Source organism: Octopus bimaculoides, chromosome 3 (assembly GCF_046866305.1).
Source record: "Octopus bimaculoides isolate indiv1 chromosome 3, ASM4686630v1, whole genome shotgun sequence".
Lineage (NCBI taxonomy): Eukaryota > Metazoa > Mollusca > Cephalopoda > Octopoda > Octopodidae > Octopus > Octopus bimaculoides.
The window spans coordinates 166,193,180-166,207,022 of NC_142930.1; the positions used below are offsets into that span (position 1 = coordinate 166,193,180).

General features: G+C 41.6%; 1 protein-coding gene across 4 annotated transcripts in view; it reads right to left on the minus strand.

The window, feature by feature from the left end:
* Positions 1-4,100: 4,100 nt before the first annotated feature.
* LOC106883744 (uncharacterized) overlaps positions 4,101-13,843 on the minus strand; it is a 28,068-nt gene continuing 18,325 nt past the window's right edge. For all 4 annotated transcript variants that reach the window (XM_014923691.3, XM_014923693.3, XM_014923692.3 and 1 more), the window contains exon 2: positions 4,101-5,299. In XM_014923691.3, the coding sequence (XP_014779177.1) occupies positions 4,310-5,251 (942 nt within the window). In that variant the 5' untranslated portion in view covers positions 5,252-5,299 and the 3' untranslated portion in view covers positions 4,101-4,309. The remainder of the gene's footprint in view (positions 5,300-13,843) is intronic.

A 13,843-nucleotide genomic window follows, 5' to 3' on the forward strand; every position in this document is an offset into this window, starting at 1 on the left:
AAGAGGTTGGCGTAATTGGGCCCCATTCTCGTCCCCATCACGACCCCAGATTCTTGTTGGCAGGTATCTCCGGCGAACGTGAAGCAGTTGAGGGTGAGGACGAGTTCTGCCATATATATATATATATAGTTAAATGTTGATAGTGATGTTGATGATGGTTAAATAGCTGTAAATACTTATTTGAAGGAATTGTTTGTGACAATTTCAACAGTTTCAATTGACAGAACCCAATGAAAAATGTAAAGAATTTGGGTCAAGATGGGGTATATTTCAGATATGATAGTGGGGAGTGTATTTATCATGTTTACCTACATGAATAATTAGCGGGAGTAACAAGAACTGCTGAATATGAGACAGTTCTTCCAGTGTTAGTATCAACTATAGGATACACCTGGCATGTTTCATTTTTCCTTATCGGAACTGTTGAATGAATATAAGCTGGTATATACAGGGGTTGGACAAAATAATGGAAAGACCTTAAAATTTCAAACAAATTTATTTTAATATGGGGTAGGACTGCTTTTAGCAGAAATTACAGCTTCAATTCTACAAGGTATGAACTTGTACAAAGTTTGAATTGTTTTCAAGACACTTGCCTAAGGTGCCACGCAGTCAGACTGAACCCGGAACCATGTGGTTGGGAAGCAAGCTACATATTTGCTGACTTGATAAATCAATCAAATGTATTTTAATGGTGCTTTTTACGTGCCACCGGCACAGGTGCCAATCAGGCAGTACTGTCATCAGCCACGACAATGACTTCACTTGACTCAACAGGTCTTCGCAAGCGCAGTTTATTGCCCAATGATTGAATTCTACCCTTAAATGAGCTGGTTATGCTGCACTGGCATAGGCCACAGTTACGGTCTCACTTGGCTTGCCAGGTCTTCTCAAGCACAGCATATCTCCAAAGGTCTTGGTCACTTGTCATAGCTTCAGTGAGGCCCAATGTTTGAAAATCATGCTTCCCTATCTCATCCCAGGTCTTCCTGGATCTACCTCTTCCACAGGTTCCCTCTACTGCTAGGGTGTGACACTTTTTCACACAGCTCTCCTCATCCATACGCAACACATGACCATACAAGCGCAGTCGTCTCTCTTGCACACAACATTTTATGCTTCATATGTCCAACTTTTCTCTCAGGGCGCTTACACTCTGTCGTGTATGCACACTGATATTACACATCCATCAGAGCATACTGGCTTTATTCCTTGTAAGCTTACACATGTGCTCAGCAGTCACAGCCCATGTTTCACTGCCATGTAGCATGGCTGTTTGCACACGTGCGCCATACAGTCTACCTTTTACTCTGAGCAAGCGGCCCTTTGTCACTAGCAGAGGTAGGAGCTCTCTGAACTTTGCCCAGGCTATTCTTATTCTAGCAGCTAAAGAACAGGATGAGTAACTGGTGGCAGGAGATGACTACAGAATGCCATATATGCAAACACAGTGAGTCTGAGAGAATCATAAGAGAGAGGTAGAAGTGCTGGATAAGGGTCTTAAGACCTTTTGAAAAATTCACATATTTCTTTGAAATTCTGCATAAATACGTTTTTAAGAAAACGGCTTGGAATTGGATCCATTAAGTTTGGCATTCCTCTGTCAAATGTAATGCTTATTTATTCACAATGGTTGGAATTAGTCAGGAATTATCTTGTAGTTTCAAGATTTCAAATATGGGACTATCTTTTATTTTACACACACACACTGGACCGGATGCATTTTAAGTGGCACCTGCACTGACAGGGTCACCAAGTACTTAGCAAGACAAAAAAAAAAATTTCAAGAGGGGAGGGGGCATTGGAGGAGGTGATCTTGTGTAGGATGATGAAAGGTTAAAGTGAGGCAGAGAAACAGAAACGGGTGTCTTGCTGTAGAGGAAGTACAAGGTTACCCAGAGAGGGGGGGGGGAGGGGGGGAGAGGGGGGGGGGGAGAGTAAAGAGAGATCAGGAATGAAGACAGAAACTGCTACAAAGGAAATACATGGTTGTCCAACCTGAGGGAAGTGAAGGAGAAGGAGAGAGAGAGAGAGAGAGAGAGAGAGAGAGTGGGAGACAGCAGGATAGAGATGGGTGGCAAAAGGCTGGGCATACTCACAAGGGACAGGGATCAGAATATTAAATAGGATGGTTGAGTAAAGGAAGAGAGAGAGATACAGATGGTGGCAAGTGCCAGGGCATACCCGTGGGGTTCGAAATGCCATAATATAAGGGCAGGAGATTGCGAAGGGAGTGTGATTAAAGAGTGCAGGATGGGGGCGAGTGGTGGAAACCTGGGTATATATAGAATTGTGGTGGGGGAAGCTACCAGATAGCAATGATACAGAGGAACAGGGCCATGAGGACAGGATTGGGGAGTGAGAGGTAGGCGTAGTGTATGAAGGAGGAAATGTGAGGAAGAGATGTGGAGATGTAGATTGGTTTGTTGGGGTAAGGTGAGTGAAAAGCTTTCTTGTTACATGTGGGTGGAACACACAGGTCAGGGGCTAGCAGAGAGCAATGATACAGTGAGACAGGGCATGTGGATGGGACACACAGGTTGCGGGGCAAGTGGAGAGCAATGATACAGTGAGACAGGGTGTGTGGGTGGAACACACTGGTCAGGGGGCTAGTGGAAAGCAATAAAACTTTTTTTTTCTACTCTATGCACAAAGCCCAAAATTGTTGGGAGGAGGGGGGGGGCAGTCGATTAGATCGACCCTAGTATGCAACTGGTACTTAATTTATCGACCCCGAAAGGATGAAAGGCAAAGTCGACCTCAGCAGAATTTGAACTCAGAACATAAAGACAGACGAAATACCGCTCAGCATTTCGCCCAGCAGGGTAACGTTTCTGCCAGCTCGGCGCCTTGGAGAGCAATAATACTGAGACAGGGGATGTTGGTAGAACACACAGGTTAGGGGGTTAGTGAAGAGCAATGATGCAGTGGTCCAAGGCCAAGAGGACAGGACTGGGGAGTTATGTTTTATTTAATTATTTTATTCTAAAGTAATAAATATTTTTGCTTTGAAAATTAGTATTTATTTCATTTCGTATAAAAACCAAGAAATTTGATAGAAGTTTGAGTGTAAGCCATATTTCCTGGTGTTACCCACAATTTGAAACATATGTTCTGACATTGTCATATGACAGACAGGTAACACAATAAAGTGTGAACTTAACAAAAACTAGTTTAGGTACATTTATAGAATTTGCAATGAAACAGTGAGACAGGGTGTGTGGGTGGAACATACAGGTCAAGGGGGCTAGTGCTACGTTGACAACACAATAAGTTTCTTTCGTTTGTCATCTACCAATTCTACTCACAAGGCCTTGCTACTCCTTTAAAAAAACTTAAGCATCCTGAATAACAACTTTTTCTCCACTTTTCTGTTGCTTCTTTCCACTGTTGAAATATAACGTTGTGTTTATAGTACATTGAATAAAAATTTGCAAGTATTAAGCAAACATTGCTTGTGTTCAACAACCTTAACTCTTTGCCTCTTCAAACATTTATATTGGTTTGTCCTAAATCTCAATGTTGTTTTTGAACTTTCAGTTATTGTAGGTTAATTTGGCCTCATTGCTAAGCAATATTAATATGCATATGCTGGCCACTAATAACAGTTCATTGATTGCCAGAACCGCCGGACTGGCCCTTGTGCCAGTGGCACGTAAAAAGCACTCATTACACTCTCAGAGTGGTTGGCATTAGGAAGGGCATCCAGCTGTAGAAACTCTGCCAAATCAGATTGGAGCCTGGTGTAGCCATCTGGTTCACCAGTCCTCAGTCAAACCGTCCAGCCCATGCCAGCATGGAAAGCGGACATTAAACAATGTTGATGATTAGAACATTGGAAAAAATACCTTGTGGTATTTGTTTGGGTTGTTACCATTCTTGTCATTGCTGACTTGTCTGTCAGTTGGTTTAATACCTAGAACATGGGTCCTTGGGTGAATTTAGTACCATTCTGTTGCAAGCATGTTGGCCTTGCTTACCTCCCCTTCCTCAGTGATTTCTGAAGCAATTTAAGGGTTTCGGCATAGCCATTCCTTTTCTGACCAAACAGTGAGGGGGAAAAAAAACAACAACAAAAAAATGAATGCACAAACTTGCAATAAGTTAATGAGTTAGAATTTATTTGTCTTTGGGTACCATATGCCAATGTGTCATAGAGCAGAGGTTAAGTGTCCAGACTGGAGAACTAAAGAATGTACTTTCAGAAAGACAGGACATTTGTAGAACAACCAGCTGACTCATAGAATGAACTTAGAAAGTGAAATGTCAACACCAGACTCTCAAAGCAGGAAGTACCAAAAATTGAAGTTTAGGATTGTTTCATGTCTGTTTGGTGATGTGTTATAAAATGAAGGGTAAATGAATAAACATCATTGTGAACTTGACCACAAATATTGCACTGCCAGGGGTTTTCAGCATGGTGCAATCCCATGTGCATTGCATAGAGCCCATTGTCAAAAAATAGCAGCTGGCAGTGGGTGCAGAACGAACTCTGGATGGGCCCAACAGAAGCATCTTTCGTTGTCACTACAATATTACGGGGGAAAATTAACTGGTTAGTGGCAATACTATTGGGGTTTTCGGTCTGTTGGTTGCTGATTGGTGTCGTTATTATTTGTGAACCCCCTAAACTGGACATGCAGATATTGTTATTGTCTAGTTTAGTCATTTGGAATATGGTGGATGGTAAAGACACAGAAATAGGGACATCAACAGACAAAGAACTTGATGTTTGCTGTAATGTGTTGTTGTGCTCAAACGGACTCTGATGCGTTGGTACTATCTCCACATCATCATTTATCTCCAGCTTTATAGTAGCGAGTGCTGGGTTACTCTGGATGGAAACATCACTAGATTCATCATTGATGCTGAGTGGTGAGGGAGCCACTTGTTCAGCCAGGAGCGTGTAAACAAAAGGTTTATCAGCTGTGGTACATTGTTGTGATTTGTTGACTGAAAGTGTTGTGGTGGAGGTGGAGCTCGTGGAAGGTACAGTGGTAGGTGCTGCTTTTGGGGTACTGTTGGACTTACCCAGGTACTCTATCTTGTGTCGGTAGATTATATGTTTCTTTAAGTCACTCTTGCGTTTGGCTGCATAGCTGCACTGTTCACATTGATAAGGCCGCATGGACGAATGCACAACGGAATGACTGTTCATTCGGCTGTAATGCACGGTACTAAAGTTGCAATGCTCACAGTAGTAGAAACTGGATTTGGTAGGGGCCTTGGCGCCGACTGGACTTTTATTCATATTTCTAACAAGGAACTCTGCAGCTTATGGATATGCGGATGCGGTACCCTGGAAAAGGGAACAAAAGTAGAGTTAGTGGAGGTCGGTGACATTAATAGTAATAGCTGTTGTTGTTGTTGTTGTGGTGGTTGTGTCTTAGTGGTACTTGTATACTGGTGGCAGCTAGTATTAGCAGATGTAGTGTTGGCAGCAATGGTAACAGCAGTAATAGTAGTAGTAGTAGTAGCAGTAGTAGTAGTAGTAGTAGTAGTAGTAGTAGTAGTAGTAGTAGTAGTAGTAGTAGTAATGGTGGTGGTGGTGGTGGTAGTAGTAGATAATAGTAGTAGTAGTAGTAGTAGTAGTAGTAGTAGTAGTAGTAGTAATGGTGGTGGAGTTTGTGGTGATGGTGGTGGTGGTAGTAGTAGTAGTAGTAGTATTACAAAGCCAATGAAAGGAAGCACTAAATAGTCACTTGAGCTGCTAGAAACTGGAACTAAATCACATTCCTCAATTTTTTATTTAAAAAAGGAAGGACACCATGGATAATGCAGTTTTGGATACACTAAGATGGAATGTTCCCCAGTGGAGCAGGAAGAGGTTTTATGCTAAGAGATGAGAGGTTAAAGTATGAGAGAAGGGAACAGAACATTACAGATCTCATCATCATCATCGTCGTTTAACGTCCGTTTTCCATGCTGGCATGGGTTGGACGGTTTGACTGGGGTCTGGGAGGCCAGGAGGCTGCACCAGGTTGCAGTCTGATCTGGCAAAGTTTCTACAGCTGGATGCCCTTCCTAATGCCAACCACTCTGAGAGTGTAGTGGGTGCTTTTTATGTGCCACCGGCACAGGGGCCAGAGGGGGCTGGCAACGACCATGATCGGTTGGTGCTTTTTACATGCCACCGGTACAGAAGCCAGTCAAGGTGGCGCTGGCATTGACCACGATCAAATGGTGCTTTTTACATGCCACCGGCACAGGGATCACAACTACAATTTCCATATGAATGTCATTTAATTTGATTTTGATGTACTTGACTCAATAGGTCTCCTCAAGCACGGCATGTCGCCCTACAATCCAAGGAACTTTTGAGTGGGCTGATTATGCGTCACTGGGTTACAGCTGTAAACTTACTATATTTGCCGGGTCTTCTCAGTAATGGAGGATAAAGGCTTTTGTGAAACCGAAGGTGATGGGAGTAAGCAATTGCTTAAGATCACACTGACAAGGAGACCAGTATGACATAATTGTGAAGCAAACTTCTCAGTCAAGCCACATGTATTTAACTGATTTCCAAACCTGGACACCAAACCGTTAATCCATGAAAATGTTAATCAACAAAGTTAACATTTTCATTAACAATTTAATGTAAGTTAACTTTGGAAATCATTATCAGACTAATTAACTTCCATTAACTCAAGTCAACTTCCGTTAACTTCAATTGAATTGAAGTTAACCGATATTATAGTTTTTGTACTTCTTAAAGGTGTTATCGATAACTTCCGTTACATTAGGAAATAACTGATTAACGGTTATCAAAGTTAACTTTTTGGTTAACAGATTAACGGTTAAGGAAGTTAACGTTTCGATTAATGGTGCCCACCTTTGTTGATTTCTCTGTAGTGGGAGGCAGAACTGGAGGTTTGTTTTAACTGCCTGACTGGCACCAGTGCAGGTGGCAAGTAATAAGCACCATTCGAGCATGACTGATGCCAGTGCTGCCTGACTGGCTCCCATGCTGCTGGCACACAAAAAGCACCCACTACACTCTCAGAGTGGTTGGCATTAGGAAAGGCATCCAGCTGTAGAAGCCTTGCCAAATCAGATTGGAGCCTGGTGCAGCGTCCTGGCTTGCCAGTCCTCAATCGAGCCGGCCAAACCATGCCAGCATGGAAAGCGGACGTTAAACAAGGATGATGATGATGATGATGACCTCTTCCCTACAGTTGGCTGGGGTCATATCACATTCACATAGCCATCCCTTGTTCCTCTTCCTCTTGCTGCATTCACACCACACTAGTTACAATTACCCAATCCTTCTTTGCTTGGAATCCCTCCCACTGGTGTTGAATTACAAAAATTCAAGAGGGACATTAACAGCATCGACCTCACTGGTTTTGGAAGGTCTGTGAAAGCCAAAGGCATTATTTTCTCCTTTAGACCACCAAGAAAGTAAAACTAGGAAGAAAAGAAAACATGTGCTTGTATGTGTGTGTGTGGTGTGCATGTGTGTGTATGTATGTTTTGTGGGTATATGTGTTTGTATGTAAGTATGTATTTTATGTACGTGTGTGGAAGTGCAATGGCCCAGTGGTTAGGGCAGCGGACACATGGTCATAGGATCGCAGTTTCGATTCCCCACCCGGGCGTTGTGAGTGTTTATAGAGCGAAAACACCTAAAGCTCCACGAGGCTCCGGCAGTGGGTGGTGACGAACCCTGCTGTACTCTTTCACCACAACTTTCTCTCACTTTTTCTTCCTGTTTCTGTTGTGCCTGTAATTGAAAGGGTCAGCCTTGTCACACTGTGTCACGCTGAATATCCCCGAGAACTACGTTAAGGGTACACGTGTCTGTGGAGTGCTCAGCCACTTGCACGTTAATTTCACAAGCAGGCTGTTCCGTTGATCGGATCAACTGGAACCCTCGACGTCGTAAGCAACGGAGTGCCAACAACAATGTATATATGCATGTTTTGTGGGTATGTGTGAGTGTGCTTGTGTCATCACCATTCAGATGCCAGTGTTGATTGTGTGAATATGCACATTATGCATGTTTTGTGGGTGTGTGCATGTGTGTTTTATGTTAGATCAAAGTAACAGAAAACATTAGTTTCGTTATGAAACTGTAAAACCTACCCAACAAGTAATTAAATGTCTGTTCATTTACATGTCCACTTAACGCTCTTGTATTAATATTGATGTTGACACAAGTTTCATCACATGTCTCGACATGTTAATCATCACCATCATCATCATCGTCATGAGCAAAACTAATTCTAGTTAATTTTTGGAATCAGTCATGAAGAAGTGGCCATTAGAAATATTGATGTGTTGGGAATAAGTGATATGTTGTGGATACGAAGCAACGTGGATTTAAAATTTCAAAAACGTGGGAACTAAAATGCTCCACACCCTGAACAAATTAAAAATCTTGCAGGCATGGCTGTGTGGTAAGAAGTTTGCTTCCCAACCACATGGTTCCAGGTTCAGTCCCACTGTGTGGCACCTTGGACAAGTGTCTTCTACTATAGCCTCAGGCCAACCAAAGCCTTGTAAGTGGATTTCGTAGAATGAAGGAAGCCTATCATATATTTATACATGTGTGTGTGTGTGTGTGGGGGTATATATATATATATATATATATATATATATATATATATATATATAATATATATATATATATATATATATATATATATATATATATATAATTATGATAGGATTGCTTCAATATTTCAGGGGTAGTCTGAAGTATCTAAGCAACCCTGGAGATTACTTGTGTGGGTACCGTCTTTGTTAGAAGGTATCCAGAGGCAGGTAATTTATTGTTTAAACCGCAGTTTATAATTATAATTAAGTGGAGAATGGAGAAACAAACACAAGAAGAAGCAAGTCAATTGGGCTAGTTAGCCATTGATTTAATTATCTCCACATAATTAAATCAATGGCTAACTAGCCCAATCGACTTGCTTCTTCTTGTGTTTGTTTCTCCATTCTCCACTTAATTATATATATATATATATATATCATCATCATCGTCGTCGTTGTTTAACGTCCGTTTTCCGTGCTGGCATGGGTTGGACGGTTTGACTGGGAACTGGAAAGCCAGGAAGCTGCACCAATCTCCAGTCTGATCTGGCAGTGTTTCTACAGCTGGATGCCCTTCCTAATGCCAACCACTCTGAGAGTGTAGTGGGTGCTTTTTATGTGCCACTGACACAGGAGACTGTCAGGCAGGCCTGGCATCGGCCACGTTCGGATGGTTCTTTTTACGTGCCACCAGCACAGGAGCTAGTCAGGAGGGCCTGGCATCAATCATGTTCGAATGGTGCTTTTTATGTGCCACCAGCATGGGAGCCAATCAGGTGGCCCCTGGCATCGGCCACATTCGGATGGTGCTTTTTTACATGCCACTGTGTGTTTTGTGTTTGTGTTTGTCTCCACCACCACTTGACAACTGGTGTTGGTGCATTTACATCCTTGTAGCTTAGCAGTTCAGCAAAAGGTGCCCAATAGAATAAGTGTCAGGCTTTACAAAAAGTAATAAGCGCTGGGGCTGATTCATTCACCAAAAATTCTTCAAGGCAGTGCTCCAGCATGGCCACAGTCCAATGACTGAAACAAGTGAAGGCTAAAAGATATAACTGTACAGCATAACAATATTTATGAGGGTGAAAGGAAGATGTGTGGCCAAGTGGTTTGAGTTTTGGGCTCCTGGGCATGAGGCTGTGAGCTCAAATCTTGGACCAGGTAGTGCATTGTATCCTCAAGACCTTGCTCACTCTACTCAGCTCTGAGTACCAACTTCCTGCCAGTGTAGCTTTCTCTCCCTCTGGCTGTTACCCGCCACCCACTCCAAGAGGAGGATGTTACATCACAATGGAGATTGCCTCGCTTCAGTCTTTGGACCACAATTCAAGTCAAAGTTTACAGCTTCTTTTAAAAATTCTTTTGAAGGAATGGAAATCCAAAGCACTGATGCTTTCACCAAGAGCCATAACCAATAATAATAAAAGACAGGTGGTGAACTGGCAAAATTGTTAGCACGCTGGACGAAATGCTTAGTGGTATTTCGCCCGTCACTATGTTCTGAGTTCAAACTCTACCAAGGTCGACTTAACCTTTCATTCTTTTGAGGTCAATAAGTACCAGTCATGTAACTGACTTAGCCCTTCTCTTGAAATTGCTGGCCTTGTGTGCTAAAATTTGAAACCAATAATAATCATCATCATCATCATCATCATCATCGTTTAATGTCCGCCTTCCATGCTAGCATGGGTTGGACGATTTGACTGAGGACTGGTGAAACCGGATGGCAACACCAGGCTCCAATCTAGTTTCTACAGCTGGATGCCCTTCCTAACGCCAACCACTCAGAGAGTGTTGGGTTATAATAAAATATCAATGAAGCATTACCTTTCAACTCTTTTTCAGTTGTCCCAGGAAGGTGCAACAAGACATGAATCATGAAGTGCTTCACAAACTTCTTTATTACCTATCACTCCATTTTGTTTTACAAACTCTTTTCCACACTCTCTGGCTATAATTCAACATCTCACACCCATTTTTAATTGTCATCACATCATTGTTGTCGTCCTTTAACGTCTGCTTTCCAAGCTGGCATGGGTCGGACAGTTTGACTGAGGTCTGGAAAGCCAGAAGGCTGCACCAAACTCCTATCCGATCTGGCAAGGTTTCTACAGCTGGATGTTCTTCCTAACACCAACCACTTTGAGAATGTAGCGGATGCTTTTTACGTGCCACCAGCACAGGAGCCAGTCAGGAGGCACTGACATTGGCCATGCTCGAATGGTGCTTTTTACATGCCACCGGTACAGGTGCCAGTCAAGCAACATTAGCATCGGCCACACTCGAATGGTGCTTATATACACATAACAATAGGCCAGTTGGTGCCACATAAAAATCTCATGTGCTGGTGTCACATAAAAAGCACCCAGTACACTCTGTAAAGTGGTTTATGTTAGGAAGGATATCTAGTTGTATAAACCATGCTAAAACAGGTAACTGGAGCAGCTCTCCAGCTGGCCAACCTGTCAGACTATCAAGCTCATAGCAGCATGGAGAACAGATATTAAGATTGTTAGTTTAATGCACTTGAATGAATTTCACAGAACCACCCAAATAAACAAATACTTTAAAGATAAGTGGTAGATATATTTGGTTTTGTTTATCTATAATTTTTACTTCAAAGTCTGTTATTATTGTTGAATACAAATTTAAGATCTTTCTGCTTGAATTGATTTCACATTTAGTGCAATTATGCACTTTTATAAGCGAATCAATACCATGAAAATCATTTTCACCACAAATCAATAAAGAGTTATCAGCTATTAATGTTTGCAGAAAAGATCCCAGATCTATTGTTTCCATATGATTTCCACAAGATTACAATTGTTTCATAATCTTCTCCATGTCATGCTATTAATTTCAACATTCCACAATATGTACGCTTTATATCCATATACACATGTAGAATTATGTAAGTTAGACACTAATAAAGTTAAGACACTTTATTTCACGTTGCTCCAGTCCATTCAGCAGGCAAAAATGAGTTGTACCTGTGTTTGAAAGGGCTGGCCTTGTCACACTGAATCTTCCTGAGAACTACGATAAGGGTACACATGTCTGTGGAATGCTCAGCCACTTGCACATTTATTACACGAGCAAGCTGATCCGTTGATCGGATCAGCTGGGACCTTCGTCGTTGTAATCTAGGAAGTACTCCTTACACTTTGTTACCAATGATGTTGCGAATGTATCCATGATGCTCTCGTATATTTGATCAGATTTTTTTTCTGTTATAGATCTCTCTCTCTCTCTCTCTATATATATATATATATATACTAATCTCTTCATTGCCCACAGGGGGCTAAACACAGAGGGGACAAACAAGGACAGACAATGGGATTAAGTCGATTACATTGACGCAGTGCGTAACTGTTACTTATTTAATTATATGCATATGCATATATTATTTATATTATTATATAATCGAATGCCATGCATCCTTTTTCCAAGTAAGTTTCGTCTCTCTCTCTCTCTATATATATATATATACACATAATGGGCTACTTTCAGTTTCCCTGTACCAAATCCATTCCCAAGGTTTTGGTAGGCCCGGGGTCCATAGTCGAAACCACTTGCCTGGGCACACCATGGGAAGCAAGCTTTTTACCACACAGCCACGCTTGCGCCTATAATATATATATATATACTAGCAGAGGCACCCGGCGTTGCTCGGGAATGAAATTGTTGCTTATATACTTGAAGACAAAAAAGGCAAAATATGCTGTATAGAAATTTGAGGACATTCTGTAGATGGACTCTCAGATGAATGATGGCTGGGCACCTCTCATGAATGGGGAAAATTGAAGATGTGCCAAAAAGCCTCATTGGTACTTGGAAACTTTTACAAAAATTAAAATGGGGATCGTTGCCAGTACCCCTGGACTGGCTCTTGTGCGGGTGGCACATAAAATACACCATTTTGAGCGTGGCCGTTGCCAGTACCGCCTGACTGGCCTTCGTGCGGGTGACACGTAAAAGCACCCACTACACTCTCTGAGTGGTTGGCGTTAGGAAGGGCATCCAGCTGTAGAAACTCTGCCAAATTAGATTGGAGCCTGGTGTTGCCATCCGGTTTCACCAGTCCTCAGTCAAATCGTCCAACCCATGCTAGCATGGAAAGTGGACGTTAAACGATGATGATGATGATGATGATTAAATGACAAAACTGATTTACGTGAATATCCTCAGAAGAGTAATTGAAATAAATGGTGATTGTGGAGCCCCCCCCCACGCACGCACGCGCGCGCATACACACGTGTGTCTTTGTAAATATGTTTGTATACATTTATGTATGTGTGTGTTTGTAAGAGACAGAGTGTGAGTGAGTCAAGGTGTGTGTGTGCGTGTGTATGTGTGTGAGACAGAGTGAGAGAGCAGTGTGTATGTAGTATTTACTCTCTCTCTATCTCTCATACACACGAACACACAAAATAGAAAGTGAAGTTTTTTGCGGTTGTTACGTGAATACCGGAAGTTGACGTTGAGGAACCTTTTTAAAGAAGTGAATCTTAAATATAAAGCAATATTATTTATTTTTAATTAAAAAAATCAAATGAAGAGCCTAAGATTTATCCAAGGTCAAATTATTCATGCATTACAAGTATGGAAGCATTTGGTGAAGTCGATTTCACGCGAAAAGCGATTACACACGCATCTCTGTTTTATATATAGTATATATATATATATATATATATATATATATATATATATATGATGATATATATATATATATATATATATATGATTATATATATATATATATATATATATATATATATATATATATATATATACTCTTTTACTTGTTTCAGTCATTTGACTGCGGCCATGCTGGAGCACGGCCTTTAGTCGAACAGATCGAGCCTACGACTTTTTTTTACAAATAACGAAAAAAACAAACAGGGAAACGAGACATGCAACATAAAGAGTATACCCCTTCTTCAGTTGTCCCTGTTTCATCTACTCCGCGTTTCAAAGGCAAGGACAATACGCGACTTCGTTGGAACAGTCCTTCCCGCAAAGCAAATTAAATAAAATTTGGGATTTTTTGTGGTGGGTGAAAGTGTTAACAAGAACAGGACAGTGAGAACAAGACGGTAAAAACAAACGGTGAGGGCTGTTTAGCCAAGACAATGGAAAAATAATTATGAACTCAAAGAGAACGAGCCAAGAGAGGAGACAGGCGAGGCCTTTTCTTTAGTTAGGAAATGGACAGAAAGATAGATCCCCTTTCGTCACATGTCAGCGACGAGAGACTCAAGGAGGAAGAGTGAGAGAGAGAAAGAGAGGGAACGGTGAAGGGGAG